This window comes from Leptonotus elevatus, chromosome 1 (assembly GCF_054856555.1).
Source record: "Leptonotus elevatus isolate MCC_2025b chromosome 1, RoL_Lele_1.0, whole genome shotgun sequence".
NCBI classification, from domain to species: domain Eukaryota; kingdom Metazoa; phylum Chordata; class Actinopteri; order Syngnathiformes; family Syngnathidae; genus Leptonotus; species Leptonotus elevatus.
In genome coordinates this window covers 43,539,757-43,560,373 of record NC_141239.1, presented here as the reverse complement: position 1 = coordinate 43,560,373, position 20,617 = coordinate 43,539,757, and the positions used below count along the sequence as shown (strand labels likewise).

At 43.0% G+C, this 20,617-nt stretch overlaps 1 protein-coding gene across 1 annotated transcript in view; it reads left to right on the top strand.

Annotated features, from left to right (window-relative positions):
* The window catches only part of notch3 (notch receptor 3), a 40,781-nt gene that overhangs the window by 15,493 nt on the left and 4,671 nt on the right, over positions 1–20,617 (top strand). The window contains exons 5-29 of the mRNA XM_086068900.1: positions 2,633–2,755; positions 2,835–3,068; positions 3,580–3,735; positions 3,848–4,033; positions 5,303–5,416; positions 7,169–7,282; positions 8,827–9,060; positions 9,283–9,393; positions 9,921–10,113; positions 10,198–10,343; positions 11,168–11,401; positions 11,482–11,634; positions 11,710–11,938; positions 13,202–13,403; positions 13,500–13,656; positions 13,734–13,918; positions 14,079–14,211; positions 14,391–14,648; positions 15,068–15,177; positions 16,547–17,076; positions 19,072–19,398; positions 19,524–19,663; positions 19,746–19,974; positions 20,134–20,224; positions 20,302–20,470. Of these exons, the coding sequence (XP_085925026.1) occupies positions 2,633–2,755; positions 2,835–3,068; positions 3,580–3,735; positions 3,848–4,033; positions 5,303–5,416; positions 7,169–7,282; positions 8,827–9,060; positions 9,283–9,393; positions 9,921–10,113; positions 10,198–10,343; positions 11,168–11,401; positions 11,482–11,634; positions 11,710–11,938; positions 13,202–13,403; positions 13,500–13,656; positions 13,734–13,918; positions 14,079–14,211; positions 14,391–14,648; positions 15,068–15,177; positions 16,547–17,076; positions 19,072–19,398; positions 19,524–19,663; positions 19,746–19,974; positions 20,134–20,224; positions 20,302–20,470 (4,758 nt within the window). The remainder of the gene's footprint in view (positions 1–2,632; positions 2,756–2,834; positions 3,069–3,579; positions 3,736–3,847; positions 4,034–5,302; positions 5,417–7,168; positions 7,283–8,826; positions 9,061–9,282; positions 9,394–9,920; positions 10,114–10,197; positions 10,344–11,167; positions 11,402–11,481; positions 11,635–11,709; positions 11,939–13,201; positions 13,404–13,499; positions 13,657–13,733; positions 13,919–14,078; positions 14,212–14,390; positions 14,649–15,067; positions 15,178–16,546; positions 17,077–19,071; positions 19,399–19,523; positions 19,664–19,745; positions 19,975–20,133; positions 20,225–20,301; positions 20,471–20,617) is intronic.

Sequence of the window (20,617 nt, the reverse complement as noted above, 5' to 3'; positions counted from 1 at the left end):
GTGAATGGTTGTTTTCCTGAGCACAGGTTCTTTTATTTTCAGTCGACAGCTAGTGGCAACATTTGTTTTTAAAGATATTGTTCATGAAAAACAATGAAGATATCACATAATTATACATTCTAAATATTATAATATAGACAATATCTTCTTATTGTTGAAAATGGCTCAATGAGTCAAGTATTCCTTTAAGTAAGAATTTTGCATTGCATCGTGACCATTGATAGAATGTTTGCACACTTTGGTGTTGTAAAATAATGGTCCTCATGGCAAACCTCCTGAATGCTGGATGGGTTAGCATGAATTCTACTTGCTACAGTAGTTAACTGCGGACACCATAGATATATTAACTATAGTGCAAGCTGTGTGTTAGGCTCCAATAATTTTATTATAAGTCGTTGAATTCTTTAGCAATTTTGACGCGGATTGGTTTGTTACAAACCTCAGACATGCAGCTATGATATAAGCCACGTGTCATTTTATAATCAGGGTTTTCAAGCTGGACCCTCTGTTCAACACAGCAGCCACTCACAGTGAAAGCTCTATGTTTATAGATATCTATGCCGATAGCCACTTACCTTAAATATATGTGATTGCTTCCTTTTTCAAAATGATTGTATAGCATTGCAAAATGTCTTACCCACACAACTTAGCAACTTGTTGCGCTGTTAGCGTTTGAACTAACAACCGGGAAGAAAAATGCCCAGAGATCAACATGCACATTTGTGTTAGTTTTATATCGAATCACTGGCGGAGACGATTTGCAGGGTGCCATAAAAAGATTCAGAGCACTGTCAAAAGAACACGAGTAGAATATGATTTCATGCGTATGGACTCCATACACATTCTATTTTAAGATGCGTCAACTTTCGTTCCCACAGGGTTGAAGTCTGCAACTGTCATATAAAGTGGACTAAACAGTTACCATATAAACAAACCGCAGGTTCAGGTGACGTCACACAATCTGATCATGAGTCCGCAAATTATGATTCGATTTTTAATTTGCCATGCCCACTCAAACGACTGTCCAAAAAACCACCCATCCCTGCACAGCACTATTAAATTCTCCACAACGACAGGCGTCAGCGTCATCCTAAAGCTAAAGCTAACTATCTGATTAGACGTTCTGTCTGGGGCAACCAGCTTTCATTTTTTACTATTACTTTTACTTGATGGCTTGAGAGAGGCTAACAACAGAGGTTCACTAACTATTCACATACACACGTATCCTGTTATGGATCAATTAACCCACTTCCGTGTTAAATGTGAACTCTCCACATAGCTAAGTCATACACATTGAGTTCACCATTAAAGAGACACACAGTATTACAAGAGTTAATCTTGATCCAAGTGAAAATTTTTGATTCAATACTCCACACCACTCGGATCCGCATAAGAATCACCACCAATTATGTGTATATTATTTATGTCTTCATAAAAAAGGTGCACACTATTAAGAGCACCCTTTAACAAACAGCTAATGCGACGCCAAATTCTCAATTTTCAGAAATTACAATTCTACGTGAAAAACATTTTAAAAAGAAAAATAGTATAGAAAATAGTTAGGAACTGCCCCTCTTAAATTATTCTTATTGTAAGTAATTCCTTGCGTTTTATGAATATGTGTAATATAAGCTAGATTTTTTTTATATTTAACTACTGAAATAAATTAACTTTTCTTACAAAGTCAAATTTACTGAGATGCACCTGTACATGTGTTCATCTTCATACCTGAATTCTGATGTTTATTTTCATTGTCAATATTTTGTTACAACCATCAAAATGTATAATTTTTCATAAGCCTTCTAATGTAAAATATGTCAGTAAAGGCTGGTAGAAAAGTACAATTTTGAAAAGTATCCGCAATCATGGAAAGACGCCAAAGCTGTTTATGTCCCCTTTTTTAATGTCAGAATTAGAACTTAGATACGTTTAGTTGTGCTGCGCTGGTATGATATCACACTGCGTAGTTGACGCAGTTATTGTTACACAAAGGCAAGAAAATTGCAGCAAGCCCACTGTAGCTGTCCCACATGTGGGGGACTCGGCTTTGCACACATGCAAACCATCACTATCACAGAGCGTAGGCGCACTGTTTTCCCAAGACTGAAGATTTTTCCCAGGGCTGATGACGCAGTTTTGAGTGCCGCTGCTGGGATTTACTCCTGCGTTGCAGGTCAGCTTCCCGCCTGCTATTTATAGCCCCTGATGAGAAACGGAGCAGCGGCGGTGGTTAGAAGTCGGAGGAGGCCGCCCGCCCGCCCGCGCTCCTGCTCCACTATGTCCACAACAGAAGGAATTTACTTTATGGACCTTCTGACTTGCCACTGGGGAGCCGACAGGAAATGTCTCTTGCCAGAAAGGAAGTCATTGAAACTGAAAGATTATAAAACAAGCAAACACCGCGGGGAGCGCAGGCCTCCGAGGCGGCCATTGCCGCTGTTGCCGGCGTGGTGTGGGAACCGTCATGAGTGGATGTAAACAGTCAGACACCCTCTCAACCTTTTTACTGCCGTGCGCCACTCATAGTGTGGGAAACGTGACTTGAGGTTATGAGTTAAATTGATTATGTTGCAGGACGGGGGGCGATTTAATGTGTTTGTCATCATAACCCTTTTCTCTCCATCCGCTCCAGGTTTCGAAGGACTTAACTGTGAGAATAACGTGGATGACTGCCCCGGCCACAAGTGCATGAATGGAGGCATATGTGTGGATGGAGTCAACACATACAATTGCCAGTGCCCACCTGAATGGACAGGTACAGCACATCGTATTTCAAGAAAGCTTTACATGTAATTAATGTGAGCTAATAATACACCGCTACCTCACCACGCCAGGCCAGTACTGCGCCGAGGACGTCAACGAATGTCTCATGCAGCCAAACGCCTGCCACAACGGGGGAACGTGCTTTAATACCATCGGGGGTCACACGTGCGTCTGCGTCAACGGCTGGACGGGGGACGACTGCAGCGAGAACATCGACGACTGCGCCATAGCCGTTTGCTTCAACGGGGCCACGTGCCACGACCGAGTGGCCTCCTTCTTCTGCGAGTGCCCGGTCGGGAAGACGGGTAAGCAAATGCATCACATGGACTACGTTTACATGCAGTCAATATTCAGGTTAAGGTCAGAATTCTGGTTTCTGAAACAAACGAGGTAACACGTTTATATGAGTGGTGGAAAGAGTTGCTCCCGTTTACAAGCATATTCTTCATTCTCTGCAAGAAAATGAGTACTATTGATATAGCTTACTGAGTCACTTAACAGTAGTTCTGAAACTCTTCTTCATTTGTGACTGCATTATACTGCACCTGCTCCGCCCATGGCGATTTAATTGGGACACAAAAACTGTAATATTTTACAAATTAAAAGCATGTTACAAAAAAATTATTTTCTATTTTGGAGGGCGACACTGTAATGGAATAATCTTCTGTAATAAATTTACAGACCTTGCTTTTTGCACTGGGTAATGTAAGTATTGCCCAAAACATTCCCTCTAAATAATCCAACTCCATCAGGTTGTGGCTGCTCAATATACAGTATATTATTGGACATTCTTTAATTTTTTCCCCTCTCCATTAGGTTTGCTGTGCCACTTGGAGGACGCATGTGTGAGCAACCCCTGCAACGAGGGAGCCGTGTGCGACACCAACCCCCTCAACGGCCGTGCCATTTGCACCTGCCCTGCTGGCTTCGTGGGAGGAGCTTGTAACCAGGACATGAACGAATGCTCCATCGGTATGTCTGCTACTTGTTGGTTGTCAATGGATTGTAGCCATTACTGTCCTGTTAAGTCCCACACCCTCACTTCTCTTTTTTTTTTTTCTCAAATCTCCTTTTTGACCCACAGGTGCAAACCCATGTGAGCACTTTGGGAAGTGCATGAACACCGAGGGCTCGTTCCTCTGTCAGTGCGGCCGGGGGTACGCGGGCCCACGTTGCGAAATCGACATCAACGAGTGTCTGTCAATGCCTTGTCAGAATGACGCCACTTGCCTCGACCGCATCGGAGAGTTCACCTGCATCTGCATGCCAGGTATCAGGACCGTATAAAAGGAGGAATAATCTGCTCTGTTGCCGTGCAGACTCCCAGAGTGGGCTATTATGTAATAGAGTACCATTGCTGTCGGAGGGCAAGGGGGCACTTGCTTGCTCTCAGCGCACTGTACAACCAGACAGAGGAGGGTATTAGTGCGGACAAAGTGATGTTTTGGACTCTGGGTGACAAAAACCAGAGTAAAACTCTCACGCACAGTCCTACATGCATCCCGGGGTTTTGGGAACTATACAAATTAGAGCTGGGAGTAGGCTCTATAGGACTGGATGTGAGAGAGGGCGAGCAGTTAGGGGGAGCGGTGTGCTGTGAATAGTAATGAGTTGTAGAGTGGTGGGAATGGAGCGGAACAATAGGGCCCCTCTGTGCTCCACTTTGCACCCTCATACACACAGAGAGGAGGCCTTTTCCCAGAGCCTCCCCCCTCTGTCCCCCCACTTTTTTTTTTTTTTGCTTTCCAGAGACAGGCTCTTCCTCCTTACCCTCCTCATCGTCAGGCAGCCTGGCAAAGCTCATGTGGAGTCGCTGATTATTTCAGATTCCACGCTAGCCGCTCCGCAGGCTTCCACACTCTGCTTCACCTCAATGGAGGGAGCTCTTAGTACGTTTGCTAGCAGCGAATGTATAGCATACATCTGGTGAATGGGACGCTGACCCCAGGGTGTGGCGATGCTCCTCGGAATGTAACGTTTTAGGATTTCAGGTCAGCGAATCCTGTGGTTCATTATGATCCCCACGAGAGAATGAAAAAAGGGTTTCTCACAGAATCGTTTTCCCATGTTGGAGAGCGGAGACCATACACAAATAAACGCACGCACAAAGTAATGGACAGTACTTTAACAAAGGGGTCACTGATGTGGACCCATGGGTAGCCCCTAAGGACCACTTGAGTAGCTCGCGGGCCTGTTCTGAAAATAGCTCACCAGTAAAGGGACAATTGTGATTTCCCAGAAACGTTGCAGTAATGATTGTTTGAAAATGTGAACCCTGGGAGAGAGTTGTAAAAAAAAAAAAATACAATAAATAGTTGACTATTGATGTTAATCTTTTTCCTACTTATAGTGAGCAATCATTAACATGATCAGCATCTTCACATAAATGAATATAACATTATATTAAAGGTATAAGGTATAAAGGCAATTTGAGCAAGTGTGTATCAAAAAAAGTAGCTGAAAAAGGTTGTTGACCCCTGCTTTAATATGACCCCTGCTTTAATATGTGTACTCACATGCAACTTAACTTGTCTTGTAGGCTACACGGGGACGTACTGTGAGACCGACATAGACGACTGCGAGAGCAACCCGTGTGTGAACGATGGCATCTGTCGGGATATGGTCAATGGCTTTACATGCACCTGCCAACCTGGTAAGATGAGTGTCTGTCATTAGTTCAAACAAAAAAACGTGGGGGGAAGGCGGATTTTAAAACTGTCTGCTCACAACAAAATGACAAAAAACTTTTGCTACAGGAAAAGAAAACTGGTTGCAAGATCAACAGGTGGCACCTAGACAAACAAAGAGAACATCTTAGAAAGTATTTTTAAGAAAGGCACCGCAACAACGTTAGTTTTGACCTGCCGTTATGCTGCAGGCAAACTAAATGTGAGTTTTTGGTGGCGCGTTTCCATATATAGTCAATGCCGTTTGTGCGGTCATGCACAATTGCGTCCTGGGCGTCCTAGGATGTGAACTTTTGGCAGCGTCGTGTTACAGATAGCAAATGTCACACACAGGAGCAGCACAAGCAGACACTGCCAAATATAGTTCAAAAAGAAAAGAAAAAGAAGACATACACAGCGTGTGGGACAATATCATTGCGGTCTGTCGGGCCAGAGGTATACAACACAGCCAGCTTCCAGTGCCGGCCGGAAGGAGCATATTTGGGTGATAGCGGTGCGAGCAATCTAGTGTGTGGATTGTCTTGTTTAGAGCTGTTGAACCATCAACCAAGATAGCATTTAGCAGCCAACACCACCACCAGTCACTAGATTGACTAGCAATGTTCAAACCCCCTCCTCCTCAAAGCCCCTCCTCTTTAGTGCTTGAAGCAGTGTAGTCACCCTTGCGAACAAAAGCACGCGAGAGAGACACGTGGGGCAACGCGACATTTTGTGTTTGGTCTGAACCTAGCATTAGTCCTCAATATTACACGATAATGATATTTCATTGGAATACAAAAGTGGATAACTACACACTGTGACTGAAAGACAAAAAATGGCAAAGGCCGAGTTTGGAAAATAGTTCTTCTGGCCTCACTTTCCAAAAAGTCAACAGTTTTTTTTGTCAGTGAAAGGCTAAAATGCCAAGCGAAATACAAAATATCCTCGTTTCTGCGCACACAACTTGAATGTCAATCGGAGACAGTCCACTCTGCAGTGTTTAGACCCACCACTATTAAAAAAAAAGATTGCCTATCTTCTTGTCTAAACAAAGACACTATTGTGACCCCCAAACCCCTCCCCTTAGGAATATAGAAGGGACAGCAGTCTCCCTCAACCTGTCCTGGTTGTTGTTGGTGTTGCTGGTGAAGGGGGGGAACAGCAGTCCTGCTAATGAGATTCTTTTCCAGGTCCACAATTTACATCTGGGACAGACGTCTCCCCCCTCCGCCTCCCCATCTCGCTATTGAGCCAGTGGAGCCGATGTAGGAAAAGGGTGGAGGTGGAGGGGGGCATGGGGTGGGTCACCCAAAAGAGAAAACAATCCCGCTGTCTCCTCTGCTAACACCCCCCCATCAGCACCAACACACAGCCCATCCTCACATTGTTAATCAACAGAGCAGCGTGCTACCAATGCAGCAATTCACTCCCCAATCTGGGCACTTTGCCCACCGATTTCAAGGCTACGCAGTTTCTCAAGCTTTCAAAGCAACACTATTAGAAGCCGTTTTCTGATCAGGACCAATTCAAGTTGCCAGACGCACCTTGTATTAGCTCCTTTCTGTGACCTTGAAATGCCATCAAGGTCATGGGATTTCCAACAGATGACGCATCCTTAACCAGTCTGAGCCAGACGTCTCTGACCACACCGGAGACCTTTGCCCCCCGCCGCAAAGAAGGGACAAAACCGCCCTCAAAGCTGCTCTCTGACCTGTCGCCTCTGTGTTTGACTGTCCCAGGCTTCACCGGCACCATGTGTCAGATCGACATTGACGAGTGTGCCAGCACACCTTGCCAGAACGGTGCCAAGTGCTACGACCGCCCCAACGGCTTCGAGTGCCGCTGTGCTGAAGGTAAGTTTGTCGGACGCCATTTCATTAAGAGCCTAAAACCCTTGTTGTGGGTTTGTTTTATTGGGAGGGGGTCATCTAAATCTCCGCAAACTGACTAATCCGCCCCGAACCCCACCGCCTCTCTTAAGATCACAAGGTCACCAGTACTTGCCAAGAAAAGAACCTTGGTCATCACCTCGACATCTGTTCATTTGTTCCTCTGTTCAAACCCCACCCACCACCTTATGGTGTCCCCGTCCCTCATTCCTCCACATACATCATGCCCGGCAGTCATATTAAGCATATATTATGAAAAATGCGTCATTTCACCTGGCTCGTGTTGTAGCGTTTGTTAACTATGTGTTGATGTTAAGTGTTGATTTGGGCCTTTGCCTATAGATGGGTCTGCTTCATTGTTTCAAATGCAAGCTGCTTGGTATTCCCTGTATTTGCAAGCCCCCTCCCCTGCATGGTGAAGTGGCTCTGTTTGACGTGCTGGAGCTCGCCATTGTTCCCTCCGCCGCAGAGAACAAAAGCGGGCCTGGGGGGCCTTGGGTAGAACTTTTCTTTGCTGCTCTGCCCAACTCAGCAGCACACCGTACACATACCAAACAAACCAACACTTGTCTGACACACAGACAACCTGTTGTCATGGGAACCAGGGAGTTCCATATCCAAAGCTGCAAAGAGCAAAGACCCTTTTTTTCATTGACAAATGTGAGGAAAAGTTTGTCGTAATTGCAAATGAAGCCGAAGAAATGGACATTCATTAGGAATTTAAGTATTGACAAATAGAATAGTGGTGGAGCAGTCAGCTTTTATGTTAGTTTCTTTGATGAATTAAATTTTTAGTGGACCACATTGTAGCTATGGTTTCCCTTGGAATGCTGTTGTGACTGGGGATACATGTATATTACTGAATGTACATGTATGGTGGGTCACCTCATCTCAGATGATATGATGAGATTTTGGGCTGAAACCTCCTATGCCCAAATGTGGTCAATTTAATCTTTTTTCTCCAAATCTATACTGTTAATCAGTCCCCATTTGTGTATTTTATACAAATTATTGACCAATCTTAAGTGGTGAGAATTGCTTGTGCTCTTTGACAATGCATTGTTGTCAACAAACATGCCCAAGTGATGCTTTTGGAGATGAGATAAGTTTCCGCTTGTCCACAGCAAAAGTTTGCAATTGATTGTTATATACTTTATAATGTTAAAAATGAATTTACTTTGAAAACTGAAGTCATGGAAAACTGTGGCATTCATATATTTAAGTATATTTTACAAATATTTCAATTTTGATAGAGATTTTCTGCCACACTCTCTATACAATACTATAATTTCATGAGTCGAGCCTAATCTGGCACACAAGCCATGATTTTGATTTCTTGAAATTGTCCATAACTGCCTATAGTTAGCTGGGATAGGCTCCATCTCACACACGACCCTAATGAGGACTAAAAAATGGATGAATGAAGAAGCTGAGGTCGAGGCTGTTTTAGAGATACGTTAGAATGTTAACAATTAGATCAAGTGATAATGTGGTTCTCCTCTTGTTAGGATATGAGGGTACACTCTGCGAGAGCAACATCAACAACTGCCAGCCCGACCCGTGCCACCACGGCACCTGCGTGGACGGCATCGCCAGCTACACGTGCAACTGCGACGCCGGCTACACGGGCTACCGCTGCGAGAACCAGCTCAACGAGTGCCACAGCAACCCTTGCCAGAACGGAGGCAAATGCGTGGACCTGGTCAACAAATACATCTGCCAGTGCCAGCACGGGACATCAGGTACGAGACTTACAACCATTGCTGATATACAGTAATATCTACTCTTAAAATATACAGCCATCATTCAGTGCTTTCAGCACCACCTCTTGCAGTTAGTTAGGGATTTTTAGACGCGTAGTTACATTTTAAACTTTGGTTTTATATTTTTACACTTTACTTTCTGATGGAAATCCCTTAAAGTGTGCGATGGAAAATAATTGAAAACATTTGCTATCATGACAGGCACCAACTGTGAGATCAATTTCGACGATTGTGCCAGTAACCCATGCGACTACGGCATGTGCAAAGATGGCATCAACCGCTACGACTGCGTTTGCAAGCCTGGCTTCACCGGTAAGTCATTTTCAATTCTATTATACTCAAGGGGTGTCCAAGGTGCGGCCCGGATGCCATTTGCGGTCTGCTGTTCGTTTTTTTTATTGGCCTACGGCGTATTTTAATAATAAATTTTAACATGGCACGTGTCAGAAGATTACAAGAAAAAAAATCAAATGTCACACAGTTTTTTTAAATAAAAGTAGAAACATACAGAAAGAATGATCACACTTAGTATTTTTGTTTTTGTCATTCATCACACCTCAAACTTTTTTTAGTTACAATTTTGACATATTTGAATGTTTCAAGATATCACTAATACTATTTTTTCCAAGTTGAAGCTTACAAAGTATCTTGCAAATATAAATGTTGACTGTTACGTGCAATTTATTTAATTAAAAATTATTCATTTTGAATATTACAAGATGTCACGCTAATGCTACTTGTTTTGTTTTTTTGCCCCCATTGAAAAAAGTTTGGACATCCTTGACATCCACATTTACATTTTGTGTACACAGCATTCTTGACACTCGCTATCTTGTCAGGTCCCAAGTGTAACGTGGAGATAGACGAGTGCGCCTCGACCCCCTGTCGCAATGGAGGCACATGCGTGGATGAGGAGAACGGCTTCCACTGCCAGTGCCCGGAGGGATTCAAACCCCCGTACTGTTACTCGCAGGTGGACGAGTGTGGCAGCAGCCCCTGCGTCCACGGAGCTTGCAGGGATGACATTAACGGGTATGCACGCAAGGACGACTTTAGCGAGCATGGCTTTCGGATTGTTTTGGGCAAAAATTTATTAATTTTGTGTCTTTTATGCAGTTACCGCTGTGACTGCGAGCCAGGCTGGGTGGGAAAGAACTGCGACCTGGACAGGAATGATTGTTTGCCGAGTCCCTGCCAGAATGCCGGCACCTGCATCGACCAACTTAACGGCTTCACCTGCAAGTGTCGCCAGGGCTTTAGAGGTGAGCCACCGTGCAACACTAAACAGCAGAATGACTAGGCATTACATAAAAGACAGAAAATGTAAATTCATTGACACTGCAGCTTTTATTGGTCTGAACATTAAAAAAAAATCAAAAAATTAATTTGCATGTCTGACTTTCAATTATCTTGATTTATGAATTTAATCGGTATTCATATTTGCAGTTCACTATTCTCAAATGGACTGATTCACAAATTTTCTCTGTCCCTATCCTTACCTATTCAGAGGAATAAAAACTAACCAATTTGCTTTCTGAAATGCCGTAAATAGGAAAGTAGTACTATAATTGATTTCAAGAACATATAATGAAGTAATGCATCACAACTGAGTGACAAAGTTTGCATATAGGGGAGGAGCTAAGTTTAGCCTGGGTTGTTAGTGAAAGTTAAGGGGAATCTTCATCACAATCAAAAACATCTAATAACAAGCCATTTATTTTTAAGGGCAATGTTGTTAAATGAGTTTCAAATTATATTAACATGTTTTGGGATCATAGCCTGTGGTATAAGTCAGTGATTGTCAAACTTTATAGACCAAGCACCACCTAAAAAATACATAGTTCGCCGAATACCATCATCTTGACTAACATTTAATTTAATGTTAGTCACAATGATGGTATTCGGTAGCATTTACACTTTGCTTAAATATAAGAAGAAAAGTAATTACATGAAATGTACATTAAATAATCAAATGAAATTGCTCTCAAATAAGAGTTTAAAAACAAACATGTTACATTAGTACCACACCCTGAGAATCACTGGTATTTCCCTCAGATTCACAATCAATGAATTGTTCTTCCGATAGGTAACCTGTGCCAGGTGAACATCAACGAATGTGCGTCGAGCCCCTGCCTGAACAAAGGCACCTGTGTCGACGGCGTGGCCAGCTTCACCTGTCTGTGCGAGCTTCCCTACAGCGGACCCACGTGCGCCGAAGTGCTCACCCCCTGCTCCCCGAACCCTTGCGCAAATCAGGCCGTCTGCACCCACACCCCAGACTACCTGGGCTACCAGTGCAACTGCCAGCCCGGTTGGCAAGGTGGGCGCAGGAGAATCTGAGGGGAAGCATTATTATCTGTAGACTGTGACCTAATGGTGACTCATTTTTGCCGTCCGCAGGGCAACTGTGTAACAGAGATATCAACGAATGCTTATCAAGCCCATGCAAGAACCGCGGCACTTGCTCCAACACTCTGGGTTCCTTCGTGTGCTCCTGCAGGCCCGGTTTCACCGGGCCCACCTGCGACACAGACATCAACGACTGCTCACCCAGTGAGTGGCCCACAAGGGTGTCAATGTGTGTGTTGTCAAACCCAAACCCATCACTCCCTCCCTTTGTCTGCACAGATCCATGCCTAAGCGGAGGCTCCTGCACGGACAGCGTCAACTCCTTCCACTGCAGCTGCCTGCCGGGCTTCACCGGGCCTCGCTGCGCTCTGGAGATCAACGAATGTCAGAGTTTGCCCTGCAAGAACGGCGGCTCTTGCACCGATTACGTCAACTCCTACACGTGCACCTGCAGGCCTGGCTTCACCGGCATCCACTGCGAAACCAACATACCAGATTGCACGGAAAGGTGGGTTGCTTCCCGACATGAATGAGATCCGGCAAGAATAAGGTTATTTATTGGTCCTGTATTCATACAACGGAGTAGTGAAGTCAATTTGTGGTCATTACTATGTCAATATATACAGTTTACTTTGTGTTACATTTTGGTGTCCTGGTTTGATTTTACTTCATTATTTTATTATAAAATATGTGCCTTTGCTCAGTAATTTTAGGAATCACTGAATTATACCTACATTGTTGAACCAACTTAAGATTACAAATAGAATTGTTGGCTTAATTATGAGTTCATTAAACTTAATATATTTACTTGAATTAAGTTTATCCAAAGTGAATGTACAGTACATTTAATGAACTCATAATTAATCAAACTTAATACATTCACTTTAGATTAACTTGATTCAATCATGTATTACCAATTGAAACAATTTTATTAAGTTGGTTAAACAATTCTCTTTTTAGCGCATTTGAAATACAAATACTCAAATTATAATTCACATCACAGTGTAGTAGAATGCAATTTTCAAATCGCAAAGGCTGTAATTTTTGGGGAAAACTGCTTCATTTTGGTGGATCAGTAGGCTTTATTTGTTTATATATATGTATATATTGCTTATTTGTTTATTCTTTTATTTATTGATATGGTGACTAGATAAGGTCAGTGCTAAAGAAATGCAGTCCGCATGTTTACATAGCATTGTTTTGTGGAACATGAGATATTGAACGCCACATGTTTGTTTGCATTATTGTAATCTGATTTATGACTTACTGACATTTTGTGACGTCATCGTAGTGAAAACTTAAAAGACTTCAAGTCAAAGTGTTTAAGTTAACAACTCTGATTGAAGTTGATAAATCTGTCTTTCATATTAAGTCATTGTTCAAGGACCAAAACATTTGTAAATTGAGGTTTGGGAATTCCAGGTCCACAAAGTAAAATCCCTACCACAGATTGGCTTTGTCACTGGTGCTTCTACTCAACTGACAGGCAAACGAACTCGTTTCCACACGTTCAATAGAAGCAGCTGTGCCTTAAAGCCAAACTGTTGAAGGGTTTTTACTTTCTGGACCTGGATTCCCCAAGCCTGTATAAACCCGATATTGTTTATTGGAATTAATTTAATCCAAAATACATGGGAACAGGACCTTGAAAAATAATTGCATATTCAATCACAATCGCAATATTGAGGGGGAAAATAATTCACAATGCCATTTTTCAAAATTGTTCAACCCTAATGTAATACACTAACGTGACTTATTTCCACATTTGCAGCTCATGCTTCAACGGAGGGACGTGCACAGATAAGATCAACGGCTACTCCTGTACGTGCCGCTCAGGCTTCACCGGCTCGCACTGCCAGTATGAGGTCAACGAGTGTGACTCGCAGCCTTGCCTCAACGGGGGTCTCTGTCAGGATGCCCTGGAGTCCTTCCGCTGCACCTGCCCCAAAGGCTACGCTGGCACGCGCTGTCAGGTACACCAAATTGGGGGAGAAACTATTTAAAACGGAAAGTCTTGATTGCTAATATAAACAAATGTTTGCTTCTTTTTTTTTATCCTGTGCTCCTAGACGGCAGTTGACTGGTGCAGGCGCTCCTCTCCCTGCCAGAATGGAGGACGCTGCCGCCAAAAAGATTCGGCCTTTGTCTGCGAGTGCGCTCACGGCTGGTCTGGACGTTACTGCGACATTCCCAGGCTCTCCTGTGAGACAGCGGCTCGCCAAAGAGGTAGACTTTTCCCGTTTTTATACACCTTCTTTTTGCCGTGCAGCAGAGTCGCTCACGTCCGCTTCTCGTGTCACTAGGACTCCAGACGGACGAGCTGTGCCACCACGGCGGCCACTGCGTCAACACGGGCAACACGCACTACTGCAAGTGTCCCAGCGACTACACCGGCAGCTACTGCGAGAGCCAAGTGGACCACTGCGAGGACAAACCCTGCCGCAATGGCGCCACCTGCAGGGGATACGTTGGGGGATACCAGTGTGATGTGAGTGCCATGAGTAGATGATTCAAATGATATCATATTCACTTTACCACATCGATGAATTAATATGTATCTGTAATCCCATGTGACCCTTGAGCACAAGAGTGTGCCCACTTTTTAAAGTCATGTAATAATCCCGTTTCTCCTTAACGTTTCCTTACAGTGCATGCCAGGCTTCACTGGTCAGAACTGCGAGCTGGAGATCAACGAGTGTCAGTCTCATCCTTGCCAGAATGGAGGCACCTGCATCGATCTCGTCGGACATTACATCTGCTCCTGCCCTCCTGGCACTCTGGGTATGTCCACACAAGACCAACACATCAGCCCCTAAATACGAGGTCACAGGCAGAAGGCAGGCTCAGTTAACGTCTTACTTCCTGTGTTTTACTTGATCAGTTTATGTTAAGGACTCAAATATTTACTGTAATTATGACTTCTGCACTAACTAGCAATATAACAATCCCCTTCCTTCAAGGTGTCCTTTGCGAGATCAACGAAGATGACTGCGCCCCACCCATGAGGCCTCGCGGCGCTCCCCCCAAGTGCCTCAACAACGGCACCTGCGTGGACCGAGTGGGCGGGTACCGCTGCAACTGTCCACCCGGGTTTACCGGCGAGCGGTGCGAGGGGGACATCAACGAATGCCTCTCAAACCCTTGCAGCCCCTCCAACAGCCTGGACTGCATCCAGATGCCCAACGACTACCAATGTGTCTGCAAGGCCGGCTTCACAGGTTAGATACGCCTCTGTCCTTAATTAAGAAATATATTTTAAATGAATAAATACATATATTATAAATACTTCTTAACTTAAAAAGTTTAATCAGCTACAGTTTGATTGATTGCAATTGAGAGTAATGGAGTTAAAAATTACATTAAAAAATATATTTATTTATTTTATTTGTATTTTTTTTGGACACTTTTGAGTCTTTAAACAAATGAGGTCATTGCTGTTCCCGAGAGACAAAAATCAGGAAAGGATTTAGTGAACTTGCAATGTGATGCAAAAGAACCAATTCTCACATGCAGCCTATTTCGTTCAGAATTGAAATTAATTAAATGAAATTAATTAATTATTTAATTCCTTGGCAAAGGTCTGTGCTCGTGATTGATCTTTCTTTGTGTGTGTGTTTGTTGTTGTTGTATGTTTTAGGTCGAAGGTGCCAGAACAGGTTCAGTGCATGTGAATCTCAGCCTTGTCACAACGGAGGAGCGTGCTCTGCATCAAGTTCTGTTGTCGGCTACACGTGTACATGTCAGCTGGTATGTCTTATTGTCTACATTAACGCACACTTTCTTTTAGTGTGCCCATGATATGTTGATTGAGTTGTGATCAGTATTGCGTAATGATAGACCGGTATGTTTTTATTTAGGGCAGATACCGATTATTATTAGTCAAGGAGGTTGATACTGGTACTGATATTTCAAGCCGATATTCATTTGCAGTAAAATTGCCTTTGTTGAAATGCCGTTAAGCATATTTGTTAAAACTAATTTTCACATTTTCAACACTTTGAAAGTTTGAAGGTTTTTCTTTTAATTTTGAATATATAAAAAATATGCAGCTTTGTTTAATAATGATAAAACTTGCAGGGAGTGTCCGGGGTCATCACATGTGTTAACTAAATTAAAAACTAAACTAAGAGTGAAAAGCTACCTAAAGCTTTCTATAAAGTTTTCCAAAAATGTAACATAATTTCTTAACTTTAACAATTTTATTATTATTTTTAAATAAAAAGTGTAGGGAGTTCCCAGTGTCAGTATAATATTATATAAAGTAAAGTGGAAATTTCAATAAATACATAAATGAAAAGTTCCCTGTATCTCATTGAGCGACAAATGCACGCGATTGTAGCTAATTTGGGGTTGTTGTTGTCAAAATGCCAAATATCGGCACACATAATCGGCCCGGCTGATCATTTGTTTATCGCTATTATTGCCACCTTTTTGGACACATTTATGTAATTGTCTAAATTTGGGACGTTCGATACTTTTTTTTAGACCGATACCAATACTCAAATCTTCAGTACTCACCGATACCACACTAGTTGGAAGGATTAGGAACTCAGCCCTGACACAAATAGCAAAATTCTTTAGAATAATTGATGCCCCTTCACAATGATTGTAGACGTCACAAAATGATGTCAAAGCCCTTTAGGAGGATTATAAACATCATAAACATCATGCATCCAATGTACACAGTCACAAACCCATGAACAACTGTTCAGGAGTTCAGTTATTCAACACAAACACAAAAGTATTTGCTAGCATACTAAATAACACGCTGGATCAAACTCACATAATGTCATACATGAGCTGATAAATAAATGTGTTCTAGCACTATACACAAACGGTATTAGTCATAAACTCACTTTTTGGAATTTACACACAGTAATAAACGTTAGTGATGAAAAACACAATCAATGAATTCAACAACCACACCACCGAGATTCCACAAGATGGTGCCAAAGTGACACAATTTTGCCCAAAAAAGCCACCAAAAAAAACTGACAAGAAAATAAAATGCTGTATTTCTTAAATACATCTGGTTATCGTACAACTACCGTAGTTACTTTTTGTGTGAGTTTGAACATACTTTTCCAATAAAGATGATTCTGATTGTCATCTGCAGGGTTACACGGGCCCCAATTGCGAGCGAAGCATGTCCTGCCGTGAGCTGTCTTGCTACAACGGCGGAGGCTGCGCTCTGACCACACGTGGGGCGCGCTGCACCTGCCTGCCCGGCTACGGTGGCCCGCAATGCGCCCACCGCAGCAACGAAGGCTGCTCCTCGAAGCCCTGTCGCAACGGCGGCCTTTGCACCGAGGAGACCGCTTTCCCGTTCTTCCACTGCCAGTGTGCCAGCGGCTGGGCAGGCAAACGGTGCGAGCAGGCCGGCCGCGTCAACGAGGCCCCGGCCCTGTCGTGTCCGCTGGCCGACTGCCACGGCAAAGCCAACGACGGCGTGTGCGACAAGGAGTGCAGCATGTTGGCGTGCCGCTGGGACGGCGGCGACTGCTCCCTGGCGGTCAACCCCTGGGCCCGGTGCGCCGACCCTCGCTGCTGGCGGGTCTTCAACAACAGTCAGTGCGACGAGTCGTGCAACAACGCAGAATGCTTATATGACAACTTTGACTGCAAAACCAAGGAGAAAGTTTGCAAGTGAGTTTTTGTCTCATGTTTCTCCCCAAACAATGTAGCAACTTATGTTTTCTTAGGTGTATTTACTTGCATTATAATAGTATTAATTTTGCTAATGAAAACTAAACAAAAATATTTTCATCAGCACACATTTTTTACTGGACGAAAACGTGACTAAACTGGACAAAATAACTCATTAATAAACAACAACTGGGACTAAATCAGTATGCATTTTAATCGACTAATGAAGACGAGACAAAAATGTACTTAATGTGAATAAAAACGGGACTAAAATCTTGTCGTTTTAGTAGATGAACAAAGACGAGTGAAAATTTTGGCAAATCCTGTCTATGCTAATCTGTCACTGTGACAATGTCATGTGACACATCGTGACACACACCCTTTCAAATATGCATCTTGGCACAAAAACATGGGACAGACAGGAGGTGGATTCATATATATATATAGTTATATAGTTATAACGTAACATTAATCCAACAGCTATAACGTTCCAACAATAATGTTAATCCAACCGCTAACAAATGCTGGCTAATTTACTAGCTCATAGCATGGAGCCATAGTAGCCACTTGTTGATATACTGTAATTGTATGTCAAGTTGTTTTTCATCAAAAATGAGAGAAATTCTTATGTGAAATAGTTTTAGATTTAAAATGTTCAACATTATCTGCTGACAAAAAAATATACAGGGTTAAAATGATTGTCCTGACTAAAACAAGACTATAACAAAAATTGTCGACAAAAACTAGACAACTAAAATAAAGACTAAAATGCTAGACTTATAGTCGACGAAAAGTTGACTAAATAAAAACTGGGTGAGGTTGACTAACTATGATTAAAAACTAACAAGCGTGATTGAAACTGGACTAAAACTAAGACTAAATTTAAAAATGACTGCCAAAATTAACACTACATTCTTTTTTTCTTTTTTCCCCCTTTTTTTTTCTGGAGACACTACATTAACACTACATTCTAACTACAAAAGTATCTTGATCGACTTTTGTTTTACCCAAAGCCAAATTTATTAAGTTTTGAACATGATCAAAATATCAAAATATTCACGGCAGTTTAACTTCATTATGAGTCGTCATTAAATGAATCAGACCACTATGTGAACACATTTCAATGAAATTAGGGAATAGCTTTTGGTTAAATTCAGTCAGATCTATAAAATGTGGATGAATGTCATCACGTTTTGACTGAAATATGATTTCTACCTGTTGTATGAAATGAAGACAAATCAGCTTTTAATCAGGCTCTGCATTGGTATTTTGGTATCATTTTCCATGTAGATTTAAATCTAGAATTCAGGAAAGGAATTCAGTCAAATTGATCAACTTTGACCGGATCCGAATTTCTGGAACCAGATTAAAAGTTGTGAACAGATTCTGAGATCTAAGGTAGTTTTTTTGTTTTGTAAAATTTGTGGTGAATCCAAATGAATTTGTCTGTACCGTTGGTATAATCAAATCAAAAAAGAAAACACATTTTCATACATTTGAGTGTGATTTTCCACAGTTTGATTCTGGAGTATCTAATTAAAGTGGAAGTCTTGACAATAATATCTTATATGTGACCTCACTAGTCTAAACATGACATTTTGATTAATATTACATTTGTGGAATATATACATTTTATCCCTCTGAGCAACATTGATGTCTTCTTCAGTCGACAGCAAGTGGCAAAATGGATAAAAAGGGCTGGATTTTGCTGCTTAACTCATATTTTACTAACGTAATATATTAACCAGAATACCATATTTAGACTAGTGGGGCTGCATAGAACATATTATTGTCAATAATTTTTTGGGGGGTTGACTTCCCCTTTAAAACAAAAAAATACATTTTCAATGTATCTTGGATTCCTAGATACTAATTGATGATGATGATTGAAATCTGGATGCAAATTTACAGATCCGGCTCAAATTTCATACATAGAACATATCCTGTTTCTACTGAGGGAGATTGATGTCAATCTTCTTTTTGTGGTTCCTTCAGCCCCATCTATGAGACCTACTGTATCGACCACTACGCCGACGGCCTGTGCGACCAAGGCTGCAACACGGAGGAATGCGGCTGGGACGGACTGGACTGCGCTCAAAAGGTTCCCGAAGACATCGTGGACGGCGCCTTGGTTCTGGTGGTGCTGCTTCCTCCGGAGGAGCTTCTCCGCACCAGCACGGCTTTCCTGCTCAAGCTGAGCGCCATCCTTCACACCACGTTGCGCTTCCGGCTGGACCACAACGGCGAGGCTATGATCCGGCCATACACCCGACGGGAGGCACGCCTCAAGCGGGAGCTGCAGCCTCAACAGGAGATCATTGGGTATGTCGCGAAGCTCAAACCTTTTACTCCGTAACACTAGAGGGAGTCCATGTTCTGCCAGCGCTACTTTTAGAATAATTGGTTTAGAGAAGTCAAACGGCTAACGGCAGTCTCTTTTTTGACAGCTCCATAGTGTACCTGGAAATAGACAACCGCTTGTGTACTGACGACTGCTTCCCATCGGCTGAGAGCGCCGCGGACTACCTCGGAGCCTTGTCGGCCGTTGAAATGCTCCGATTCCCATACCCGCTCAAAGAAGTCCGCGGTGGGTACAGGCGCACATGAGTAGCGCAGAAGGAACCACGAGGCACATACCTGCAATCAATCCCTTGCCTTTGCCTGTGCAGGAGAAAAGATCGTGGACGAACCGGATCCTATTCCTCAGTGGGGCAAGCTGATGCTGGTCAGCATAGCCTCGCTTTTCCTGTTGATCATCATGGTGTTCGGCATGCTGATTTCCCGGAGGAAGCGTGAGCACAGCACGCTGTGGTTCCCCGAAGGCTTCTTCCTCAAGAAGGAGCCCAGCAGCAACAAGAACCGAAGGGAGCCGGTGGGCCAGGATGCTCTCGGAATGAAGTAAGATTGAGGGAGTTGTGAATACTTTGTTTTCAATCAGTCAAACTTTATTTATAGAGCGCTTTTCATACATGACAATGTAAATCAAAGTGCTTCACATCGGATAAATGGATGGTTCTTTCGATCCTAGTTTTTCATACTCCTCCATATCATCAACAGACATATGCCCAAAACGGTTGAGGAGTCTCTGCTTGGAGATCACAGCGACCAGTGGATGGACGCCGAATGCCCAGAGCCCAAAAGATTGAAGGTCAAATGAACCCACACATATGCATAAGAGGACAGCGGTTGATTTGTGATATTGACGTCTCTGCTGTATGTTTTTAGATGGAGGAGCCAAGCATGCTCTCAGATGGCGAGGACGCCGTGGACAGCCGGCAGTGGACGCAACATCACCTGGCAGCGGCAGACATCCGCGTGCCGCCCACCATGGCACTCACGCCGCCACAAGGGGAGTTTGAAAGTGACTGCATGGACGTTAACGTCCGAGGTCCAGGTTGGTAGTGAGAAATAGACATATTCAAACACATATTCTGTAATGGTCTGTCTGTCTGTCTGTCTGTCTATCTGTCTATCTGTCTATCTGTCTATCTGTCTATCTGTCTATCTGTCTATCTATCTATCTATCTATCTATCTATCTAT